The sequence below is a fragment of the Chenopodium album genome, chromosome 10 (assembly GCF_948465745.1).
Source record: "Chenopodium album chromosome 10, dcCheAlbu1.1, whole genome shotgun sequence".
Lineage (NCBI taxonomy): Eukaryota > Viridiplantae > Streptophyta > Magnoliopsida > Caryophyllales > Amaranthaceae > Chenopodium > Chenopodium album.
Genome location: NC_137843.1, coordinates 3,244,661 through 3,268,297, shown reverse-complemented (window position 1 = coordinate 3,268,297; position 23,637 = coordinate 3,244,661). Strand labels below are relative to the sequence as shown.

The window sequence follows — 23,637 nt, the reverse complement described above, 5'->3', positions numbered from 1 at the left end:
CACTGTTATTAAATTGATTCACCGATTAAGATACAAATACCGCCCCAACTAATCACCCTAAAGTAGCAGTCAAACTGTTACCTCGAGTAGCAGTTTAATCCATTTTCCCCGATAAACATATCACATGGATAAAACTTTATTTTCTCTTAAGCTACACCGAATTTTATTGTGGTAAAATTAAAGGTTACTCCGTAATAATACTATCTCCGGTTGAAATGCCCCTGAAACGGGAGTGTGACGGCAACAACGCAGCTGAAACGGCCGCCGTTTCGCCGGAAGATGACCTAATGACTACCTTATCTCTCCATAATTTCGGCGAATCCGCCGATGATAATCATGGCTTCACTATTCAAATCATCGAGGTACTGAATTGTCACTTATCATCTCATATTTTTACTGCTACTATTAATTTGAAAATTTTACTCTGATTATTGTATTATGTAATATTTGTAGAATATGAGAGAGGAGTATGGTATGTTTCTATGGCCGTGTAGTGTTGTTCTTGCTGAATATGTTTGGCAACAACGATCCCGCTTTTCTGGAACTTCGGTTACTGAGGTCATTTTTTCAATTTTATTTTTATTTATTTTATTATTTATTTTATTTTTTTACACGGGTCATTGTGTGTGTGAAATCCCTTTATGATGGCCTATTTAGATTTCGCTATTTTTGAAAAAGAAAGATGACTAGAAGTAAAAAAGTTTGTGCATTTTGGTTGATATATTGTGTAGGAAGTAGTGATTTTATTGTCCCAAAACATGAGTTCTCTTCATTTGTGATACAAATTTGAAGATTGCCAGAGTTTTTCTACTAGCTTTTTTTATTCAAGTTTGGAGTAAATCTTGAAAACTTACTTAAACTAAACTTCCTTGCGCGTTTCATCAGGTGATGTGCACAGAAAACCGGGAGCAAAGAAAACAGTTGATAGAAGCCTTGCATAAGGATAGAAAACTTGCTAACCTTTCTAAGATTAATAAGGTAACCAAATGCACAACTTTTTATCTTTCATTATTGTTGTACTCATCCAAAAAGCTGATCATGTCATTGTTACTCGTGTTGGTGTAGACCACATTGATCATATGGGGGAAACACGATCAGGTGTTCCCAATAGAGCTTGCTCATAGATTAAAAAGGTACGTATTATTATCTTGTTGCATCAATGTCAAATTTTCAGTGCATCCCATGTTAATTAACATGTTTTATTTACTTATTCGGTCTCTCTTATGGTCTGTCTATATGTGTAGGCATATAGGTGAAAGCGCGGAACTAGTCATAGTTGAGAAAGCAGGGCATGCTATCAACATAGAGAAGCCCAAAGTACTGTACAAGACCATGAAGAAATTTCTCTTTAATTCAGTTCCAAACTCTGAAAATAACGACATTAGTAAATAATAATAATGCAGCTTAGCTTGGAGAGTTGGAGGCCAGGCCGAGGATCATGTATTGTACAATCTTCCCATTGATGGAAGAATGAAGAGATGGACCGTGTGCAATATAATATTATAATGGTTATACACAAATATTATGTATGTATGAATATTATATACTACTATAAATTGATCGGATTTTATTATAATCTAGAGTTATGGTTTACCAAATATGTTTATGATATGATGGAATTAGGATAGGATAAGTAAACCAAGTTATAGCCACAAATCACAATTGCGCTACCCTAAACCAAATACTGCTGGAAAAAAAAAAGTGAGAAAACTGAAAAAAAAGTGAATTTGATTTTAATTGAAAATATCCGACCTGCCGGAGTCGAACCAGCGACCTAAGGATTATCTGTCAGGGTATACCCACTACAGTCCTCCGCTCTACCAACTGAGCTAAGGTCGGATATTGTGCTGCCATCCACTACAGTCCTCTACTTAACATAGAATGTTGCTTATGTCAGCTTATGGAAGTTAAATTTTTAACATTTAATTAATCTTGATTAGTGTAGATACGAATCACATCATGATTTGTTTTTTTTATTTTATTTTACTTGTTTCGTTTTTTTGTTTTAGTGATCAATTGGTACCAATATTATTATTTTTAGGATCTTGCTAACGAGCGTCCCGTAGCGTGGGGCGTTAGATAAGGAATAATTATATTGATTGAAATAGTATTAAATTAGAAATGCATAACAAAATCACACGGCTTTCAGTGCAATAAATGTTAGTTTTACTCTAACGCCCAAGCCCCCAGAGGCGCTCATTAGCTTTTGCCTTTTATTTATTTATTTTTTAATGTAGTACTCTTACCAATTACATGTATTTTTTTAAATTAATGCATGTACCTATATATAAATTACATGCATTTAATAATATTTAATCTAATAAAATTTATGTATGTATATTTATCGAGTTAGATCAGCATTAGCTATATCACAATTTTATAATTGCCACGTCTTAATCAAGCTAAGATCATTCTAATAATCTATTTGGTCATCACAACAAAAACAAATCAATACAGTATCTCGTTTTTTTTTCATATGGACCTTAGCACATCAGTACCAGAAAGCAAAAGGTCGTAAGCGGATTATTGAAACAGAAATCAATAATCAAATAAATTCATCAATCAACATACATCTCACACATAAAAATAATATAACACACAAATAAATTGTATCAACATTATGCTTTCTAGCACTGGTCAAATATTATTTTTTGTTAAATTTGAGATTATCATACGATAAAAAAGGATTAAATTGTTAGCTTGAAACGACAATCCAAAATTCACTAGAGCGATGGCTATCCAACAAGAAAACAAGAGACTCCAATATACTACTTTCACCAGTTTTCTAGTATGAATTTCTTTCCATCCACAATCTAGGAAAAGATTGTGGCCTGTCCAAGATCCTCAACTTAAGGAGAAAATGAGCGATAATCCCACATAAGAACCCAAGTGACGCCCCTGATCCTACCAGGGTTACAGCAGTCACCAAAAGCATCACAAACGCCTCGGCTTTCGTGTTCATATCCCTACAAGCCATAGCGAGCTCTAGGCCAGCAAATAAAAGTAACACCCCTAAGACTCCAACAGGAAATTGGTCTAATATTTTGACAATTGAACTCCCCAAAACAACACCAATTACCAATTTTCCCGTGCCCAAAAGGGCTACACACCCTCCACTCCTCCCCCCGAACTTATATTGGCCCGCGAGACCTCCAGCACCGTGGCAAGTTGGTATGGCACCAAACCAGCACCCAACTAAGTTCATCATTCCAACAGTCACAGAAAGTGATGTCGCCGAAAAATCCTTCCCCGGAAAAAGGTCTGATGACAACTTACAAACCGCAATAACCGAGTTTAACACAGATAAAGGCAATTGTGGGATTGTACCTTGGATGAACCCTTGTTTCCAAGACTCCTTAGAGATGTTTATAACATGAATAGGAGAAGGTCCAAATTTGAAACCCTTGAACACTTCTTTAGGTCCACTTACAAATGCCAAAATTACCCCTAACAAGAAGATCATAACAGCACTTGGAAGTGAATACAAAACCCTCCTAAAACCCTTACTTCCCAAACCCCTCCTCCTCTCCATCTCATCACCACCACCAACACCGGCCCCGTGTTCGCCACTCGATTCCAAGTCACACCCACCACCATTCTGTCTATCCTCTCCAGCCCCATTCACAAGAATGATGAAACACGCACAAACAATAGCCAATAACAAACCATCCAAACCCAACCAAGGCCTGTCACCTACACTCTTAGACTTTGCAAAATCCTGTTCTTTTGTTATATACTTAACAGCAGCCATTGCAAATTTCAACCCTTGTGAAACCTGAATCCCTCTAACAACAGATAAAGGAATTAACAGATAAACAAGCTGCATTAATTGTGTAACACCCAATACAAATAAAATTCCAGCTGTACAAATCCCTGCTGCCATAACCTCTGGAATCCCAAAATCTGGATTAGCAATAGCAACTGCTGCAATTGATTTCATAGGTTGAACCGGCATTGGTATTCCATAGATTGCACCAGTAACAATGTTGTAAATACCTGTAAATATAAGGGTAGTACCCAAATCAAGATTTCTTGACAATGTTAAGGCCAACACTATTGGGATATAAGTGCCCAAATCTCCCATTGCACCATTCAATTCCCCCCATTTTGACCTGAAACTGAGGTTTTCTTTAAGGGTACCCCAGAAATTGTAGGGAAATTTCTGGTGAATTGGGTCTGGAGTTGGGTTTTCTTGGATTTGATGGTTTAAGTTTTCTGAAAGTTGCTGATGAATTTGGGGTTCCATCTGCTTTGTTTTTGAGAAGGAACACTTTTTTTTGTTGTTATTTATACAGTATGAGTTTAAAATGTAATCTTTATTTGTCTTTTAGAGGTATCAGGGGTCATTTATGTTGGGATTGGACCTATAAAATAAGGGCAAATTGATGTCAGTCCTAATCTTGTGGGGGAGGTGATTTCTAAATTTGATGGAGACTTCATAGGTAGTTCTTTTTTGGAGAAATGATGTTTGTGAAATATATTCTCTAATCTCCACTGCATGAGTATTCAAGTGCGTTAGGCTTCAATTCAGAAGACAATTTCAATACTTTTTGTTTCATTTTTGCCATTTGTTTTATTCCCTCTGTTTTATTTTTTGGTGCAAATGTCAACTTCTTTGATAGAGATGGACTTGTTTTTGAACGATTGATAGAGACGGACTTAAAGTAGGGATAAGATGCCATTTAACTGTTAATTGGCACCTTGTTTGTGGGGCCTCTACATACAGGTTGCGTTCAGGCACACATCGCTTAGAAAAACCCCAGATGTAACTTATTTTAGGTACAGACGGATGTATAATTAGATATTTGATTTAAGCTTGCTGACATTTACTTCAATTTCAGTCTTTATTAAGTACATTATCCACTAAAATATGCAGTACAGCAACAAGGGTCACGGGTAGCATCATCTAGAACTGATGAAATTATATATGACAGAACTGTGAAAAAAAACTGATGACACAGGAAAGGAAAAGATAGAGTTAAAGAATGTTCAATCTGTTTCTGTATACTTCAAAATAATACATTACTCCGTATACAACATACATAGTTTACTTTTATTCAACAATACATATCTGACTTCATATTCTCAAAAAAAATGTTCAAATTTCCCGCCCGCACTCTACGCGGTAAAATTTAATGTAATAAATTAGCTATCAGCAATTTCCCATCTGCTCCTATCCCCAAAAGAATACAAGTTTAGTATCTCTATAGTCTATACATTAGTTAGGAATCCAACAGAGGCACATACAGAACTATCTCTGTCTTCCCATATGGTCCTTGGTGACCACAGCAACATAATCAAACCAAACACTATCAGGCTATGAAAGAGGAGCAACATCATATGTTCATACTTTGTCCCCTGGAAAGGGCTTACGGCATATGAGTACTCTCTCATCAATATTTGCTTCCACATCTACAGTCCGGGCATCCCATCTAAATCTTGTCGCAAGTGTTCTAGCTAGTTCAATCATTGAAGGTGTGTCACGGAATATAACCCAACCCTGGGAAGGGAAAATTTTCAGTACCAGTGGACAGTGGCCAATATTTTTAGGTTAAGAGAATAGCAAGAAAAACATATAGTCATCACAATTCATGATAAAAAATGTGCATTCAGCATACCTCTGGACGAAGGAGTCTGTCTATGTCTAAGAAGAGATCAAGCATTGTGCACTTCTGATGCTGATGTGTCTCAAGTGATAGCAGTCCATCAGCATGGATCATATCATAAGATCTTGGGTATGATGGAAAAGCTTCACACCTTGAATCGAAAAAAATAAAAATAAATAAATAAATAAAATTGCAGTCAGAATTTTTAAAAAGGATCGTTAAAATCAATTTTGCACAGTGAATCCACAAATCAGTCTCAGCAATAATCAGTCATAAAGGGCATACTATCAAATGTGAATTATGTATATGGTTTCCAAAGCAAAGAGATACCCTATTGCATATCAACAAAGAAGTTTTCATCACCCAAAGGTTAACACCTACCAATTATGGGATGTGCCTATAAATCCTCTGTCATGGATCAAGGGGAGTGAGTTAGCTGCAGTCATAGGAACCACATTCATGACCCACAGATTTTTCCCTGCTTCCAGCAAGGCATGATTAAATCCACCAAACTGAGCATTCATGTCCAATACATTCCTAAGCATGTTAAAAGGTGGTGAGGGATCCTCGTCACCGGGTCTCTTTGGATGATCAGAGAATATCTGGGGTGACAATAAAGACCAATATTCCTGAATTGCTGACTTCCACTTCAGGGAGTCCACAGCAAACACTTCGGGAAGGACACCTATTACATATAAAGAAATGCTCAGTGATGATTCTGATGAAACAACACTGCTTCAACCTAAGGATTATATATTATAAAAGGAAGAGTTTGATAACATACCATACATCCTAATTTCACTAGAATTTAGACTTGCTCTAGAGGGCCAAGCTGTGCGTTGTTCAATTGGAATCCATCTTTCACTACGAGTTCCGCCTATGCATATATGGAGGGGTTGATAGTACGGAGATTCAACATCATAGTTCTTCTCACAGATAGGAGGGTTTGAACTATGCTTCCTGGATGAAACACAAGACAAAAACATAGAAAGATCAACAAAAGCATGAAAATTTTATACGGTAGAATTCATATTATCACATCTAATTGCTCGCTGCAACTCTATTGTGAAACATCATTCTTGGAGACAGAGAAATTACTTGTGAGCATAACAATTTCTTTGAGTGGTCTTTCTCCAGATAACTGTATCATCTTGCTGTGATAGCATATCCCAGCATAGACTTTCTGCAAATTGAAGGACAAATTGCCATTTCTTTTGATTTTCATTGGTTTCATGTGATCCATGCATACCAGCAACCGGTGAAGTCCAGACAAAATACCCTCCCGGCTTCAGAAGTCGGTCAGCTTCAACTAGAAAAATCCCATCTGCATAACAAGACATATTAGGTCTTTTTTTTCATCCAAGGAGTCTACTCTTCAGAGTCTTTTTTTTTTTTGGCCAGGGGAAGGGGGTAATGATTACCTTTTTCATCCCAGTCAATACCACATCTCGCACAATGCAACATGTCAAAGGAAAGTGATGAGAAAGGCAGCCGCTTTGAACTGAAGGAAGCAATCATTGCAGGGAGACCTCTTTCAAGTGTTAACTGAACTTGACTACCAGAAGGTTCATAATTTGCAATACACATCGTCAACAAATTTCGTGAAAAGAGATGGGCGCCAAAACTACCATAGCCACACCCAATGTCCAAAACAGATCTTATCTGGAAGACAAGATTAACAGAAAAAAGTTAAATTTATAGGGCAGGAATCTGTTCATATTGGACTAACAGCTACGGAGTAAAAGTTAACAATAAGCCATGCAAATTTGTTTAAAGTTTTTTTCAGCTACACAGAGAAAAAGAACTGATTACATTAGCCAGAAAGGTAGTGGTATCAGTAATGCAGTTTAACAATCTTTCATATACTGAATTAGTCAATCATTAATATTTAAGATAGAGTAGAAATTTAAAATCACTCCAACACCTTGCAACTGTGAAGACTTGACAAAAAATATGATACTGCCTGACACATTCAAGATGTTATCATTGATCAGTGCCAGCCAAAATATTGAGGAGTACATCTACATCCTCTCCAACATATAAACAATATTGTTTGATTCCAGCTACAGAAAAAACCAAAGTTACATGCTGAATCATCGAAAGCTAACTATCACATTTTTCAACTTACTCTTTATTGTAGGCAGAGGATTTTTCCTTCTAAAAGTTCAAGCAAGTCTCATATGATTTTACTTGAGAGGAAGCGTTACTAACATACAGCAGAAACTTTGATAGCTACGATATTGTGGGGAATAGGGGTTGGAACTTACTCCTGCTTGATTGAAGTCAGACACACTTCTGAGACCAATCATGTCTGCAATTTGATGTGAGTAGTCGTCAACTCCATCAAACATGAGAGAGTCTGAACGAAATGATATCTGGTCGTCTTCCAACATCATCAACCTGCAACACAGGTTATAGGACATAAATACACTTCACGTCTTCACTAAAGACTGATTGTAAGCTATGTAAACTAGAAATACAAAAAGCTCCTCCTCCCCCCACTAACCTCTTTGTCACGGCTCCAGAAGTCAAAACCTCTTGAGCAGAAATCTTCACATTAGCATACCAAATCACATCCCTACCAGAAGGCCACCTAAGAGGCAACCTATAATTCCTCGGTGGAAGAACCACGCAATTCAGCCTTGAACCCCTTTCACACTGACGTTCCAAGTAGGAGTTCCCAGCATTTTCAGAAGTGTTAAAGCAAGGCACATAATTTTCAAACTCCTGAGAGCAAAACTCGATTTCTTTGACCCTTGAGGAGCCAAGAGAAAGCTCTTGAATATCTGAAAAGTCAGAAATGAGCTGTTCTTGGAGCTGTATCCACCAGTAACCACCAGCAGCGTTATCTACGCGTAATGGTTTATTTGTGATAGAAACCATCCGTCTAATAGATGTAAGAAGCACAAAGAATGCTATTAGAGCTACAGCTAGCTTAAGAACAAAACTACATAAATTATGCTGCAATTTTCCTTTTCCATTCCCACCACCAACTTTTTCTACTCCAAAACAATGATCATCAACTGCATTACATACATAATCAGAAATGCTCGCCTTACACGAATCGCCCTTCTCTTTATTTTTCTTCCTTGCTATATCATTCTCTAAATCACCAACAACAAGGTCAGCCTCCCGTAATCGTCCACTAGATCCGGCTCGATTGTGTGGGCCTACCATTGATCAGTGATTATTCTCCTACAGAACTAATCTGTTACACTCCAGAGTTGACAATCCTACCAAAAGCTGAAAAACAGAAAAAAGCAAACTGTCCTGTGATTCAGTACTGATCTAACAGCTCATTTGATCTCAATTGATCCAGTTCATATATTCTGAATAAGCAACTATTAAAACAGCATCATATAAACCCTAAATTGTGTATATAGCTAGCAATTCAAAAACTGAACTTGTTAATACCATATTATGAATCGTCTTACTCTAAATAATGGGAATTTGTTAGATTTTGATTCTAACAAGCTAATAATACAGAATTTGAATATTAATCCAAAACAAAAGCAGGTTAGCAACAAGTACAAGTAAATAATTCAACAATTGACATTTAAAGAAGTTGGATCAAATCAAACGAGGGAAGAATTAAGCAGATCAAATAATAAATTAGTAAATGGGCGAAAGTAAAGTTGTAGTGATTGAATTAGTAATTTAGTATTGAGGTAGTTAACAAGATCTTAAATTTTGTATGGAAAAATAAACGATAATGAAGAAGGATGAAGAAGAAACCTGTAGTTTCAAAAAGACGTTAAAGAAGTGAGGGACGGTGCAATGGGTGGCGCTCTTATGAAAAGTCGGCAGTCGCTATACGCTAGTGTTTAGCAATAGGAGTTGAATATAACGAGTGAGAGTATGAATCTATGATTTGTGACTTCTATTACTCCCTACTTCTGTTTCGAGAAAATCTAACTTCATCACATAAATAGAAAATATATGCTAATTGTGTGTCAATTTAGAAAATAATGCTAATTGTGTAATAGGAAAATGATGAATTTAGGACGATGTAAAAGAAGCTAAGAATGAAATATTGAGTATAGATTAACATTAATCACATCGATTAGTGATTTTGTCATGAATTTTCAACTTAATTTCATTTTTTGAACTATATTTATAGCCTAAGGGGTATATTTATCATTATCCATGTAAATAAATCAACAACTTTTTATTATATGTAGTAGTTAATTGTATTACGAAAATGGCATGCCTTCTCGTTATATGTAGGTCTTGTTTGGTAGAACTAGCGATAATGGGTAGTTTTAGCGGTCGAGTAGCATGTAGTTGTTAAAGTAGCGAGTAGTTAGATCAATTACTAGTGGGTAGAGGGTAGCTGTCAATGTAGCGGTTAATAATATGAGTGTTGACAAAAATAGCGGTTGAAGTGTTAATACAATAAAAAGACATGCATAACAATCAAAAAGTAAACAAAATTTATCAAACGCTACCCGCTACCTTTCAAATGCTAATATTTTCAACGTTTAACAAAAGCTACTTAAACACTACCTTTACAACTATCCGCTATATAAAACGCTACCTTTACCACTAACGCGCCATAAAACGCTATATTTACCGCTATCCGCTACATAAAACACTACCTTTACCATTTATTTTTTCCTACTAGTGTTTTGACTTGGTCCAAACGCTAATTGCTACCTTAAACGCTACCGCCAAATAGGGCCGTAAACATTATAATTGTTGATTTTATTATGAAAAAGACATGTTGGCTAGATAAAGTTGTTGCTCTATTTACAATTTTTCGGTAGCTCAATTTACATACTAAATTAGCATGTACAGAAGATTAAAAAAAAAAAAAAATCTATAAAACTAACAACCGGAAAATTGGCTATTTATTTTCAATATAAATTTTGAACATTAATATCTTTAGTATTCTAGGTATCAATTGTTAATTTTTCTAGGTAAATTAGATGATTGAAGCATTTATGTAAACTGACAAAAGCTAATGGGCGCCCCCGGGGCGTTAGATAAGAGAATTAAAAGTGGAAATATTAGAGTAAAAATAACATTAATTACACCGAACGACGTGTGATTTTGTTATGCATTCCTAACTTAATACTCTTTCAACTAATAAAATTATTCCTTAACTAACGCCACGGGTCGCTCGTTAGCAAGATCCATGTAAACTTAATCATTAAAAATTTTAAACCACTTGTATTTGGTGTTACACTAATAATTCCTAGTAAATGGGAGGCAGATCTAGGTTCTCTGTCTAAATTTATTCTTCACATGTTGCGCATTAAAGACACTCGCAACATTGCCGGAGTATAAATTTTCAATTCCAAAGCTTATCAGTACAAGAATTCTGCTGAAAAGCAAGATGAATTTAACAAAAATTGGGGAGAGAGAGGCTCGAATTCTGGATTACTCAGAAGTTATGTGACCTACGCTAGCCAACTGCGCCACCACACCACTTGTTCTCATTTGCGAATTTTAATACGCGTATCATATGTAATGTTTTGATTTTGCATGTTTCAATAATTTTAATTGGGTTTTGAGTATTTATGCAAAATAAACATTTGATATAAAATAGTAAAATACTAATACATTACACAATCTTGTATAATACCATATAAAAATCAATAATAATAGAAAAAATCGCGGTACATAAGTAGTGGCGGAGCCACTATAGGAACAGGGGGGACAACTTTCCCCCCATTTTCAGAAAAAAAGAAAAAAAAATATTTTTGTTTGCATAAAAAGGTATAGTTAATACATTTATATACATTACATATTTCACAAAAGAATCCTTCCCAAAAGCAAACTCCTTTGAAGCAAATTGACAACGAATTTCCAAAAACAAACCCAATAGCTAATAAAAGCCAATTTCAGTGTACTGGAAAGGAAAACTCAACGATTGAAACAGAAAGCCCCATCGAAGCCACCCCCTCGAAGTCAATCCAAGAAGGCACTATAGTAGTCGAAACAGAGGAAACAGGGACTTTAAGTAGCTATGGACCTTTACAGCACCAATGTGATTTCCCATGCAATCCCCCCGGAGAAAACTCTATTTGTGGGGCAACCAATGGACTCTCCCTACATGACCACAGCCGACCCCCTGACGCATATCATGGAGGTTCGAGTGGAGACATGGATGGAACCAGTGCCGGAGCCACCGGAATTAGTGGTGTACCTCCAAATTCCTGTTGAAGTTAATCGAATTATTCGATTGATCCAAGAAGCTTATTTAAGTAATCCAAATTACTCAATTGATACCATGAATATAAACCTTGCTAATCTTGCCTCAAACTCACTGCCAATCTCTTGTATGATTTGGAACGTACAAGGAGCAGGAAGTAGAGAATTTATTTCTGCACTTAAAGAAATTATTAGAGTGAATAAACCAAATGTGGTTGCTCTCGTGGAAACACATATGGGAGGGGCGCAAGCTGACAAAATTGCTAGTATTATTGGATATAATGGACATACCAGGGTGGATGCACAGGGATTTTCTGGTGGAATATGGATTTTCTGGAAAAGGGAATTAGTTACAATAGAGCCTATCTATAAGCATAATCAATTTATTACCATGGAAATTAAACGAGTAGATGGTATACCATGGTATTTTTCAGCAGTATATGGTAGTCCAGATCCTACAAAAAGACAAGAACTTTGGAGAATTTTAAAGGAGTTTGCTGCTAATAATAATGTGCCATGGTTGTTAGCAGGGGACTTTAATGACACGAGATTCCGATGGGAAAGAAGTTCTAGTTGTGCTGAAACTACTAGAAGATCTGCTAGATTTAACGAGTGGGTGGAGGATGTAGGCCTTCTTGAAATTGAATTTAGTGGAGCATCTCATACTTGGTCAAGGGGTAACTCTGTAGAGACTTGGCAGAGTGCTCGACTAGACCGAGCTCTTTGTAATGGAGAGTGGAGTCTACGGTTCCCTAATGCAGCAGTTAAACATCTTCCGGCTATTCAATCCGATCACTGTCCTATCATCATTGCCCCTAATGGTTTTGCACCCCTTGCTGAAATAAATAGGCCGTTTAGGTTCCAAGCGGCTTGGATGACTCATGAAAACTTTCGTGATTTTGTTGAAAGTAAGTGGAAAAAAGATGAGCCTCTTATGCCAAATCTCCAACAACTTGCAGAAGAGCTTCAAGAATGGAATAAATCGACGTTTCACAACATATTTAAGAAGAAACGCAATCTCATGGCACGTATAGCTGGTGTACAGCGTGCTCTTGCTCTCCAAAAGGCTCGGGATTTGATCAAACTCGAGTCTAAATTAAGGGTGGAGTTAGATGAAGTTCTTGCTCAAGAAGAATTGCTATGGTATCAAAAATCTAGGGTGGAGTGGATAAAAGACGGGGATCGTAACACTACGTTCTTTCATTTAAGTACTATAGCTCATAGATGGCGCAACAAAATTTCTGCAATTAAAGAAAGCAATGATGGTCAATGGTTAACAGACAAAGAGGAGGTCCAAAATAATATTGTTAATTATTTCAAGACATTATTTGACAGTGAGGATGAACAACCTCATGAGGACCTACCCCGTGACATTTTTCCAGAATTTACTACTCATGACTGGAATAATTTAACAAGGCCATTCATCAAGTGTGAAATTGATAGAGTTATTAAGGAAATGGGTGCTCTCAAAGCTCCGGGTCCGGATGGTTTCCAAGTTTTATTTTTTCAGAAGAATTGGGACCTTGTAGCAAAGAATGTGTACTCTCTCGTTTTTGATGTGCTCAATGGGAAAGGAATGCCGAATAATTTAAATGATACTTTCTTGGTTCTCATCCCAAAAGTCGACAATCCAGAGGTAGCTTCTCAATTTCGCCCTATTAGCTTATGTAATGTTGCATATAAAATCATTACGAAAGCTATTGTTAATCGAATCAAACCAATGATGCCTCATCTTACTTCTAGTAAACAAACTAGTTTTGTCCCGGGGAGACAAATTACGGATAACATTGTTGTAGTCCAAGAAGTAATCCACACTATGAAACATAAACAAGGGGCAATAGGATTTATGGCTATTAAAATTGATTTTGAGAAAGCCTATGATCGGTTGAGATGGGACTTTATTCGTGATACCTTGATGGAAATTAGGTTCCCTATTTTGCTTGTTGATGTGATTATGGAGTGTATAACAACTTCTTCTATGCGTGTTTTATGGAATGGAGAACCCACTCAAGCATTTTCTCCTAAGCGTGGCATTAGACAAGGTGATCCCTTGTCTCCTTATCTTTTTGTACTTTGTATGGAGAGATTAAATCAAATAATTGAGGAGTCAATTATTCTTAATCGTTGGAAACCAATAAGGGCTAGTAGAAATGGGCCGCAATTGTCAAACCTTGCATTTGCAGACGATATTATTTTATTTGCTGAGGCAAGTTTGGAGCAGGCAAGTTGGGTAAAACAATGCTTGGATCGATTCTGTGCAGCATCAGGACAAAAGATGAATTGCTCGAAGTCACGAATTTATTTCTCCGGAAATACTAGTGAGGGGCAGCGTCATGATATCACTGAGTTTTTGGGGATTGATCAAACAGAAGATTTAGGTACTTATTTGGGAATGCCCACTCTAACTAGCCGTGTTACTAGAGATACCTTTGGTTACCTTTGTGAAAAAATTGATCGAAGGTTGTCGGGTTGGAAATCAAAGTATATTTCCTTGGCGGGGAGAATTACTTTAGCAAAATCAACCATCACAACAATGGCCTCCTATGCAATGCAAACTGCAAGAATGCCAAGAACAATTTGTGATGATATTGACAAACGTACAAGAAGGTTTATTTGGGGCGGGGATGAAGAGAAAAGGAAAATTCACCTCATTTCTTGGGAGAATCTGCAAAAACCAAGGAGTTTGGGTGGATTGGGAATTCGAACTTCAAGGGAAGCTAACTCGGCTTTTTTAACAAAACTTGGGTGGAGAGTCCTCACCGAGCCAAATGCTTTATGGGCTTGTGTCTTAAGAAGCAAGTACTGTAAGGGAAGATGTGATGTCGATATGTTTGAACCAAAAGCAAATATGTCAAACGTTTGGAGAGGCATTACGGAGAATGCCAACATTATTGCTGCAGGAGCTCGTGTAGCAGTTAGTGATGGAAGAAAAACTCTGTTCTGGGACCATAAATGGGCTAGCTCGAAGACTCTAAGGGATCTGGCAATTGGTATTATCCCTCTAGACATTGAAGGAGCTACTGTGGCAGAAATGTGGGATGAAAATCTTGGTTGGAAGTGGGCTGCCTTTGCTGACCTGCTGCCACAAGATATTTTGCGAGAAATTGAGTCTCATAACTTGATTAATAATCCGGAGCAAGGAGATCTCATCTACTGGCAAAATGGTCCTAAGGGTAGATTCTCAATCAAATCAGCCCTTCAAATAATTAGAAATGATAATATGGAACAAGATGATGGTTCTTGGGAACTAGTTTGGAGACTCAAAGTTCAGCAAAGAATTCGAGTGTTGCTCTGGTTGGTTTTACATGATAGAGTGATGACCAATGCTAACCGTTTTAAGAGAGCTTTGACTGATGACCCATGCTGCAAGATGTGTGCCAATGTTGAAGAAAGTACTCTACATGTTTTAAGGGATTGTAAAGCTGCTAGGGAAGTGTGGCGTCAAGTAGGAGGTCCTGCAAATGCTTCTGACTTTCGTAGTGGTAGTCTACAGCAATGGCTAATTCGAAATATCAAGGTACAATATCGTAATAATTTATCCCCTGAAATTTGGCCTACATATTTTGCTATTGTTATATGGTGGATTTGGAGGTGGAGGTGTGCTGTTGCCTTTGGGAAAAACCATGAAATCCCAATTGATGTTAAACAATTTCTCATGGAGAGGTTTGAGGAAGTGTGGAGAGTTATGGGTGATAGTGTAACTGATAATTCTCAAGTTGTTGCAAGGAGGGAGGCTTTTATTAAGTGGAATGCACCACCAGATGGGTGGATGGCATTAAATTCTGATGGAGCAGCTAAGGGTTCGCCTGGCCCTGCTGGTGGAGGAGGCATTATTAGGGACTGCACTGGTAGACTCAAGTATGCGTACTCTTTGAAGCTTGGGCACTGCAGTGCCTTTAAGGCAGAAGTATTAGCAGCAGAGTATGGTCTTGAGTTGGCTAGGAAAATGGGTATAACAAGGCTAATATTACAGATGGATAATATGGCAGTAGTGCAGATTCTTTCAAATGCAGAAGATAACTACAATGGTGAGTGCATTCACGATGTTAATCACTGGAAGAAGCTAATCAAGTTGCAAGTCTGGGAGGTTCAAGTAAAGCATATATACCGGGAAGCCAATCAAGCTGCAGATTGGCTAGCTAATCAAGGAGTAATTCAGAACAACAAATTTCAGTTGATTCAAGTCCCCCCCCTAGCACTAGGGCGTATTTTACATAATGATATAGTAGGTGTGGCTATGCCACGTTTAATTCCCCCGTAGTCTTCTTGTTTTTGTTTTTCCCGGGGCTTTGCCTCTCGTTTGCACCAAAAAAAAAAAAATATACATTACATAAACAACATATGTCACAAAGTTAGAGGATGGTCTAGTGGTTGTTGGGCCTTGAATAAAGCCATAAATTTTTTGATATACTTTATTCTCAGTTAACTATTTAATCAAGTACCGCCTTTTTGATAATGATTAATAATGTGTTATTCAACTATTTGTAATGAATACATATCTCTGTATTTTTTATCTCTTTAATTATGTGTGCCTAAATTCAAAATTTTTATTTTATAGTGTTTGGAACTAGATTTCTAATTTTATTTTTACAGAACACATTGTAATAATTTCATTAGTCAAATAAAGTTGTGTTTGTTTTTTTAGTGTAACCCAAATCCCTTTATATTTATTTTCATATTGTTTAAACGCTTATTATTTGATAAATCGTATTTTTCAATTATTAGGGATCACATAACTTATAATTGGGGTTCACCAACAAAAAATTATTCTTTTTTTGTTGATAATTTTCTTAATATGCAATGAAACTTATAAAAACTCTTTTTTTGCCATATAAGAATAATTGTCTTGTCCATAACAAAAATATATATTACGCAATTTATGTGACCATCTTTTTTTCTTAAAATTTTTGTCGATTTTATTAAACATCTGAAGTTTGTCCCCCCGGATTACAAATCCTGGCTCCGCCATTGTACATAAGTGCATTCACATATTTCATACACATATTACATAACAAATCGATCTTATAGTGCGATTTTCAAATTTTGTATACATTCTCACTAGTTCGTCACTGAACTAGGCTGAACACACATTTTTTAACTAATCGATGCATCACAATGATGAAGAGCCTGTTTGATAAGCCTCTCAAAATTATCAAAGGATGAACCTCCAACATTGGTAGCCTCCTCAGCTTTCTGTTGCCAACCCAAAGCATTTTTTCTTAACTTCTCCCCTTTCTTGCCATCCATCACTTCTCTAACCAAATACTCAATCTCCGTTCTCTTAACCTCTTGATTCACCTCGAGCCCAACCCCCCACTCATCATCCAAACAAGCGTACCTACAATTCGTGGGTTGCTCAAAAAAGAACGGCCAACAAATAACAGGCAAACCACCTCTACACACAGCCTCAAGCAAAGAATTCCACCCACAATGTGTCAAGAAAACACCAACCGCGGGATGAACTAACACTTGCTCTTGTGGACACCAACTCACCACCAATCCTCTATCCCTAATCTCATCAAAAAATTCCTTAGGCAATAACTCAAATTCCTCCATGCTAACAACATCCGGACGTAGGACCCACAAGAATGGGTGCTTGCTATTGGCTAAACCCCATGCAAATTCCACAACCTTTTCCTTAGACATTGTAGTAACACTACCATAGTTTACATACACAACTGATTTGGGCTTTTTTTGGGCCAACCACTCAAGACATTGGATATCATCTTTCCATAAAGTGGGCCGAAATGACTTTAATGGGCTTTCAGGCACATGTTTTTGTTCTAGTATTGGAAGTGGGCCAATTGTGTAGATTTGAGGGGATATATTGGATTTAATGGCCTCTAAAACTCGTTGCTCGAATGAATCGAAAGTGTTGAATATTAAGGCAGATGCTTTGAGACAGCTTTGAACTTGTTCTTTTTGAAATGTGAAAAGAATTTCATCTTCATCTGTGATTCTCATAAGAGAAGGAAGATCTCCAAGGCGCATGTTCTCCATGCCCGGGATCCAATTCACTGGCATGTTTAAGGTTCCGTCGTGCTTGTAGTTTTCATCTACCACCATCATAAAATAAAAGTTAGACCGATTTACTCCACTCTATACTGATTTAGATTTAGTTATTACATTTATTAAACTTTCTTAGACGTTGAGTTATTTACAACCTTAATACTATATGATTGTGAAATTGATAAAATACTGAAATTCGTATGGCACTTTGAAAATCATAAAATCAATCAGTTGTAATTATATGAAACTTGTTGTCAAATATAGCTACTATTTAATTTAAATTAGCAGTTTGTATATTTTAAAACTCTTTGGTCTCTATGTGAAGAAAAGTAACAAAAAGAACTCCATAGGACCAAACATTAAGGTTGCATATGTAATGTTTAAATAAATCATCAGATTCTTATCATATCTTACGTGTAACATAATTAAATATTTCAAATATGTTTTTCAATACTATTTTGCATCTTATCATGATTGTGATATGTAAAGACTTATGCACTATACAACAAAATACAAGGTTGAATAATCACCACTACATACATTACACATTATCTATAGTACTCCACATTATCTATAGTACAATTCACCTATTTACTATAGTCCTAATTAACAAATTAGTATAACACTTATCATTCCTAGTTATTATTTGTTGGAATCTTGAATCATTAATTACTGACTAATTAATGTGGGTTTGGAATCACAAATCGTTAATTACTTATACATAGATAAATACGGTGGTTCTAGATCATACAATAATCACGAAAGTCAATTAAATTTACTAACCTTTAAAGGGAATAATTCCCCTTTCAAGAAGTTGAGGATAATAAAGATAACCCAAGAAACCACAAGCAGAGGCAGTCCATAATTGGAAATCCGGAACACCAATCTCTCTAGCAGCTTCAACAACACCACCCAACAACCCATCAGCAATGACACATGTCATCAGAGGAACACCAGTCTTGGCTCGTACCCTCGCCAAGAGATCACGAGAAGCAGGCAAACAATTGTCACGTAGAGCATAACATAGAGTAGGAGGGTCCTGGGTTGCATCACGATCGGACGGTGGTAATCCATCATCCATACTTTCAAACTTGAAATCAGGAAAACAGTTGACCCACTCATCATCATCATCCGACGGTGATGAACCCTTGTTGGCCTTGATCAGACGGTTGTGATTAAAGTGGGTGTTGACGAAGGTTATGTAGAAGCCTCTGGATTGTAGAAGTTTGGCTAATTGCATCATAGGAATTAAATGACCTTGTGCTGGAAAAGCTACACATATTGCATGAGGCTTGTTATTCATATTTACTAACAATATAATTTTATGGTTGTTCAAGTTTTAATTGAGGGTTCTCTAGCTTAGATATAGTCCCTATTTATGTGTATATATACTTGTAGACTGTATAGTATATGAAAGAGTATTAGAGAACAATAATGGAGTATGACTGTATGATACAAAATAATGAAGGTCGTTTTTACTCTAATTTAATATATTTTCATCTTAATCACGGCGTTGTTAAAGTCATTTGAATCTCCTTGCCTCTATGTAGTCATCTAAATCATAATTAGCTAGTTTTAATTTCTTTAACATCGTTGTTTTATTTATTAGTGTAATTCTTGTCGAATATTGACGAATGACACAAATCATTGCCATTGCCGCATGATTTTAATATTGATAGACATCAGCCGCCTACTCAATACGATGTAGGGTAGATCCAATTAATTTAAACCGAAATGACAATAGATATAAAATCTGGGTTGAACCAAACCCAATCAATCAAGCAGATTATAACCGGTTGTATAACTAAAATTGTAATTACTCGTGAGTCAAGACTTTAAAGTTTAACTATTGTATATCATTTGGTCATCATATGGTCCAAAAGTGACATTAACAATGAGAAGATAAGTTTGACACGAAGGTATATATTAAATATGATGGGTGTTCTTCATTGTATGAAACTTTAGTCGATTTTTAAATGTGGTTAATGTTTTATTGCTTGGTCCCCTATGTAAATATTCACTGCATAGACGTCGTCAGTTCGTTGTACATCATGTGTAATTAATCAATCTACATTTTCACAATTATACAGATTAAAAATCAGCCAATTTTAACCTCTGAAATATAATTGAGCTTAAATTAATTTAGATTAACAATAATCAAGTAGGAAAAAAAATATGAAATATAGGAATTGGACCATATGATAAACGTTAGGAAAAAGTACATGCACTTCATTCAATTATTGTTTAAATTAAAGCAAGAGCTAGTACAGCAGACTAACTAGGAAGTAAGAGCACTGCTATAGGATAATTAATTGAGATAATCTCCAATTAATTAGTGCATATTACCACCTTGATTGACAAGTATATATAATTTGACGTACTAATTATATGAAAGGATTGCAAATGGAAGTAACTAAAATGAAGTTCCAAGAAGTTAATTATGTTGCTAACATAGTACGTGCGAGGTACATAATTGTAAAATTGTAGTTTTACGTTGAAACAAAGTGGTGGTGGTCTGGTGGATTAATATATGTTGCATTTAAGGGCACTTGACGGTAACACCGTGGTAGACGATGTCGTTCCACGAAGGGCAAGTGACGGCAGGGCCGGGAACACATTTAGAGTTGGCTATACAACATTGACTGCATATCCTCACACACATCCTTGTCCTTCCGACGTAAGCAGGGGAAGCTTGACACCTCTTAAAGCACTCCGTTGGGCAGAACCCTAACATTATAACAATCATATATAACAATGTTACCTTAATTATGTTAATTGAAAACGTTAACAATAAAGTTATATAGTCATAGAAATGCAAGATTAAATAATAGATTTAATATTACAAACAATTCGAATCAATTTTTTTTTTTTTCTCCTTGAATACTTTTTTTGAAACATTAGTTAGAAGTCAAATTACACTGTCTAAATTAACTACTCCGTAAATATGTTTCAATATGATTTATATAATAAAATTCAATTAAAAGAGTCTGTAACATAACATACCGTGGTTGTAAGGAGTTGCTGGGGTAGGAGTGTAAGTTGGGGGAGTAGAGGTAGCCGGAGGAGAGGATGGAGTTTGTTGTGGGGGGGAGGTGGTGGTCGGGGGAGTAGCTGGAGTGTAGGTCGGTGGGGTAGAGGTGGTTGGGGGAGTGGCAGTAGTTGGGGGAGTTGCAGTGGTAGGGGGAGTAGCCGGAGTGTAGATTGGTGGGGTAGCGGTTGTTGGGGGGGTGGCGGGGGGAGTTGCGGTTGTTGGGGGAGTGGCTGGAGTTGTAGGAGGAGTAGCTGGAGTGTAGGTTGGGGGGGTGGCGGGGGTTGAAGGAGTTGTGGGAGGAGTGGCAGTAGTTGGTGGGGTGGCGGGGGTTGGGGGTATTGTGGGAGGAGTGGTAGGAGTGTAGGTTGGGGGAGTGACGGTTGCTGGGGGAGTGGCAGTTGTTGGGGGGGTGGCTGGGGTTGGGGGAGTTGTGGGAGGAGTGTAGGTTGGGGGAGTGGCGGTAGTTGGGGGAGTGGTTGGAGCCATTGGTGGGGTGGAGACTGGTGGAGTTGCGGGAGTTGGAAGAGTGGCGGTTGGTGGAGTGGCAGGAGTTGGGGGAGTGGTAGGAGCCATTGGTGGGGTGTAAACTGGGGGAGAAGTGTGAACCTCAGGTGGTGGACAATTAGCGTACACCTGCATGCAAAAATTTATAGATTTGAGAAGAAAAAAAATATACATCAGTTCAAGGTAATAAAGAAACTAAGCTAGCTAGGATACCTCACTTAATTTGTATATATATGCATGAAAAGAGAAATTTACGTATATAACAAAAATTGTTATGCTCGTCATTTAAAATGTATAGTACAGTATTGTTCTTTGAATTTAATGACTGTATAAGTGGTAATTATGTACAAATATGTGTTTCGCACTACTACAATCTAACAAGCACAATTGGTTTGCCTCTATCATTGATCACTTTCATTGCACAAATATGATATATGCATTATTATACAATACGGAGTACAATTTAAGTAGTATATATGGAGTATAAAATTTATGTGTAGATTAATATATAGAAAGATGAGCATATCAAAAAAAAAAAAAAAATTGTAGCGTATTTTATGTAAGCATCTATACAATACCTGGGTGGATACTAGAAGGAAACAAGCGAATAAAAAGGAAGTTTTCAAAGCCATTGTAATTGGCAATTCAAATGGCTATGAAAAACTAATTATAAGGAATGAAGAAGCTTGGTAAAGGCTAAGAATTTGGAATTGAGATATGTAAGAATGTAAAGGAGTGAGCTATTTATAGAGAGTGAACATTGAATAAATCGATCTTTCACGTACAGTTGTGCATTAATGAAGGGAATTTTTCATTCTAATTTTACTTAAAAGATTAATTAAGGGAAGCAAGTCGTAAGTTTCATTCATTAAGTAATGAAGCTTAAGTCAACCCTCCCTTGGCTTCCACAATATTATGGGAGAAATTTCTCCCATGCATCATGCATGCATCGCTCGCAATCTGATTTTTATTACCAGCAGTTTGATTAATTACTTTAGGATACATTTACTTTAGGCAAACAGCTTGAAGTATATTTATATATACACAAACGATGCAAATCTCGTGATAAAGAACCTATAGCCCTTGATACAAAATTCGAAATAGATTAGGCGTGTTGATCCATATAACCTCAACTAAAAAGCACTTGACATAACTAATGTTATGTCATGGAATCAATTAAAATCAAGTTGAAATTTTCTTAAAATTATGTGACGGCGATTAAAGTGTGGATACTGAATAGTATGTTACATATATTAATACATACATACATACTACGTGCTCTAATTCATAAGATCAAAACTAAATCAACTATCTTGTGCTCTAGGTAAAATATCTTGGTATTAAGGTACGGTTTCTGTTGAAAATTTAATCAATATAAATCTTTTGCTCCTATACTTTATCAGTTCTTTATAATCGCAACGTTACTATTTTATATTATTCATATGCACATTATATGACCATCTTTGGCGATGAAGTATATATACGAACTATTAATTTACATTTCAACTACATTGTAAATATATAGTGATATGTCAAATTCGAATACAGCATGTGAGAGGGTACGGGTGATACTCTAACAAGTATTCAAACTAAAGGAAAGTCGAATCCATTCACGTAAGTGACGGAAATAGTCAAAATGATGATTATTGTTAAATCTCAATGCATACTTTAAATCTAGCTAGTTAACTTGTATTGAGTATTTGTGTTAATAAAACCCACTTTCATCCGTCATAACAGGATCATGTTAAGGGTGCGTGCGGCATTAAAGACAATCATTAAATTCAGTTCTCTTGGATTTCATGCGATGCGATCGATCTTGCACCGAATAAAAGGCTCATATCCACGTGGCTACAAACTAGGTTGTGTTACAACTAACTTGGATTTTTTTTTTTTTGAAAGAATAACAACTAGCTTGATTGTGTACCTTAAGCATAATTAGAAAGTACTCCTTCCATTCTTATATATTTGAATTGCTTGGGTCGAGTTTTCTATATATGGCTACAAATCTACAACGAAAGAGGCTCTTCTTTTCAAGGTTTCAAGTTTTGATCGATATTTGCGGAGCTAGGTTATGTTGTTATTTGTTAGTTAAGTTAGAAATCTTTTTGTGAGAGAAAAAAATATTAAAGTGTAATTAACCAACCAAAAGAAACGGAGGGTATAATCAGCTTCATTCTTGAAATATAAGCTAAAGTTTTACAAAAATTACAAGTATGGAAATAAAGATGATTTGTTTTCATCGGTTTGTCGCACATCTCTAAGATGAGCTGGTTATAGTCCATATTACACGGTATAGTGACCACGACTATATAGTTATAAGAATATCATCAA

At 36.5% G+C, this 23,637-nt stretch overlaps 6 protein-coding genes and 1 non-coding gene across 8 annotated transcripts; 2 read left to right on the top strand and 5 right to left on the bottom strand.

The window, feature by feature from the left end:
* Positions 1-215: 215 nt before the first annotated feature.
* On the top strand, positions 216-1,392 carry LOC145562953 (uncharacterized). Its single transcript, XM_081623368.1, has 5 exons — positions 216-362; positions 454-558; positions 886-978; positions 1,066-1,133; positions 1,245-1,392. The coding sequence occupies exons 1-5, from the start codon at positions 216-218 to the stop codon at positions 1,390-1,392; spliced, it is 561 nt and encodes a 186-aa protein (XP_081479494.1).
* Positions 1,393-1,746: 354 nt separating this feature from the next.
* Positions 1,747-1,839, bottom strand: TRNAY-GUA (transfer RNA tyrosine (anticodon GUA)). The gene is made up of 2 exons: positions 1,803-1,839; positions 1,747-1,782 (listed from the first exon to the last, which is right to left on the bottom strand). It is a non-coding gene; the product is annotated as a tRNA-Tyr (tRNA).
* Positions 1,840-2,595: 756 nt separating this feature from the next.
* On the bottom strand, positions 2,596-4,246 carry LOC145563147 (molybdate transporter 1-like). Its single transcript, XM_081623574.1, has one exon. It carries the CDS (start codon positions 4,244-4,246, stop codon positions 2,786-2,788), a length of 1,461 nt encoding a protein of 486 aa, XP_081479700.1. The 3' UTR covers positions 2,596-2,785.
* A 732-nt stretch (positions 4,247-4,978) lies between these two features.
* On the bottom strand, positions 4,979-9,484 carry LOC145563146 (putative pectin methyltransferase QUA2). Of its 2 annotated transcripts, none has more exons than XM_081623571.1 (9): positions 9,342-9,484; positions 8,113-8,871; positions 7,874-8,006; positions 7,028-7,268; positions 6,705-6,930; positions 6,391-6,566; positions 5,988-6,291; positions 5,619-5,757; positions 4,979-5,500 (listed from the first exon to the last, which is right to left on the bottom strand). In XM_081623571.1, exons 2-9 carry the CDS (start codon positions 8,781-8,783, stop codon positions 5,345-5,347), a joined length of 2,046 nt encoding a protein of 681 aa, XP_081479697.1. In that variant the 5' UTR covers positions 8,784-8,871; positions 9,342-9,484; the 3' UTR covers positions 4,979-5,344. The 2 variants fall into 2 exon arrangements, with proteins under 2 accessions (XP_081479697.1, XP_081479699.1); XM_081623573.1 differs by having other exon boundaries at positions 8,113-8,849.
* A 2,093-nt stretch (positions 9,485-11,577) lies between these two features.
* Positions 11,578-16,023, top strand: LOC145562952 (uncharacterized). The gene has a single exon (XM_081623367.1). It carries the CDS (start codon positions 11,578-11,580, stop codon positions 16,021-16,023), a length of 4,446 nt encoding a protein of 1,481 aa, XP_081479493.1.
* Positions 16,024-16,677: 654 nt separating this feature from the next.
* On the bottom strand, positions 16,678-19,074 carry LOC145563145 (linamarin synthase 2-like). The gene is made up of 2 exons (XM_081623570.1): positions 18,555-19,074; positions 16,678-17,818 (listed from the first exon to the last, which is right to left on the bottom strand). Exons 1-2 carry the CDS (start codon positions 19,072-19,074, stop codon positions 16,857-16,859), a joined length of 1,482 nt encoding a protein of 493 aa, XP_081479696.1. The 3' UTR covers positions 16,678-16,856.
* Positions 19,075-20,055: 981 nt separating this feature from the next.
* LOC145563144 (uncharacterized) lies at positions 20,056-21,480 on the bottom strand. Its single transcript, XM_081623569.1, has 2 exons — positions 20,775-21,480; positions 20,056-20,498 (listed from the first exon to the last, which is right to left on the bottom strand). Exons 1-2 carry the CDS (start codon positions 21,478-21,480, stop codon positions 20,311-20,313), a joined length of 894 nt encoding a protein of 297 aa, XP_081479695.1. The 3' UTR covers positions 20,056-20,310.
* Positions 21,481-23,637: the final 2,157 nt, after the last annotated feature.

What these genes read in the sequence shown, in the direction of transcription:
- LOC145562953 (XM_081623368.1), top strand. Translation starts at nt 216, where the DNA reads ATGCCCCTGAAACGGGAGTGTGACGGCAACAACGCAGCTGAAACGGCC. An exon ending in TCACTATTCAAATCATCGAG is followed by an intron (nt 363 to 453) that starts GTACTGAATTGT and finishes TAATATTTGTAG; the next exon opens with AATATGAGAGAGGAGTATGG. An exon ending in ACCTTTCTAAGATTAATAAG is followed by an intron (nt 979 to 1,065) that starts GTAACCAAATGC and finishes GTGTTGGTGTAG; the next exon opens with ACCACATTGATCATATGGGG.
- LOC145563147 (XM_081623574.1), bottom strand. Translation starts at nt 4,246, where the DNA reads ATGGAACCCCAAATTCATCAGCAACTTTCAGAAAACTTAAACCATCAA.
- LOC145563146 (XM_081623571.1), bottom strand. Translation starts at nt 8,783, where the DNA reads ATGGTAGGCCCACACAATCGAGCCGGATCTAGTGGACGATTACGGGAG. An exon ending in TATTGACTGGGATGAAAAAG is followed by an intron (nt 6,931 to 7,027) that starts GTAATCATTACC and finishes CTTGTTATGCAG; the next exon opens with ATGGGATTTTTCTAGTTGAA. An exon ending in ATAGGCACATCCCATAATTG is followed by an intron (nt 5,758 to 5,987) that starts GTAGGTGTTAAC and finishes TTTCGATTCAAG; the next exon opens with GTGTGAAGCTTTTCCATCAT.
- LOC145562952 (XM_081623367.1), top strand. Translation starts at nt 11,578, where the DNA reads ATGGACCTTTACAGCACCAATGTGATTTCCCATGCAATCCCCCCGGAG.
- LOC145563145 (XM_081623570.1), bottom strand. Translation starts at nt 19,074, where the DNA reads ATGAATAACAAGCCTCATGCAATATGTGTAGCTTTTCCAGCACAAGGT. An exon ending in GGGAATTATTCCCTTTAAAG is followed by an intron (nt 17,819 to 18,554) that starts GTTAGTAAATTT and finishes TGATGGTGGTAG; the next exon opens with ATGAAAACTACAAGCACGAC.
- LOC145563144 (XM_081623569.1), bottom strand. Translation starts at nt 21,480, where the DNA reads ATGTATATTTTTTTTCTTCTCAAATCTATAAATTTTTGCATGCAGGTG. An exon ending in AGCAACTCCTTACAACCACG is followed by an intron (nt 20,499 to 20,774) that starts GTATGTTATGTT and finishes TTATAATGTTAG; the next exon opens with GGTTCTGCCCAACGGAGTGC.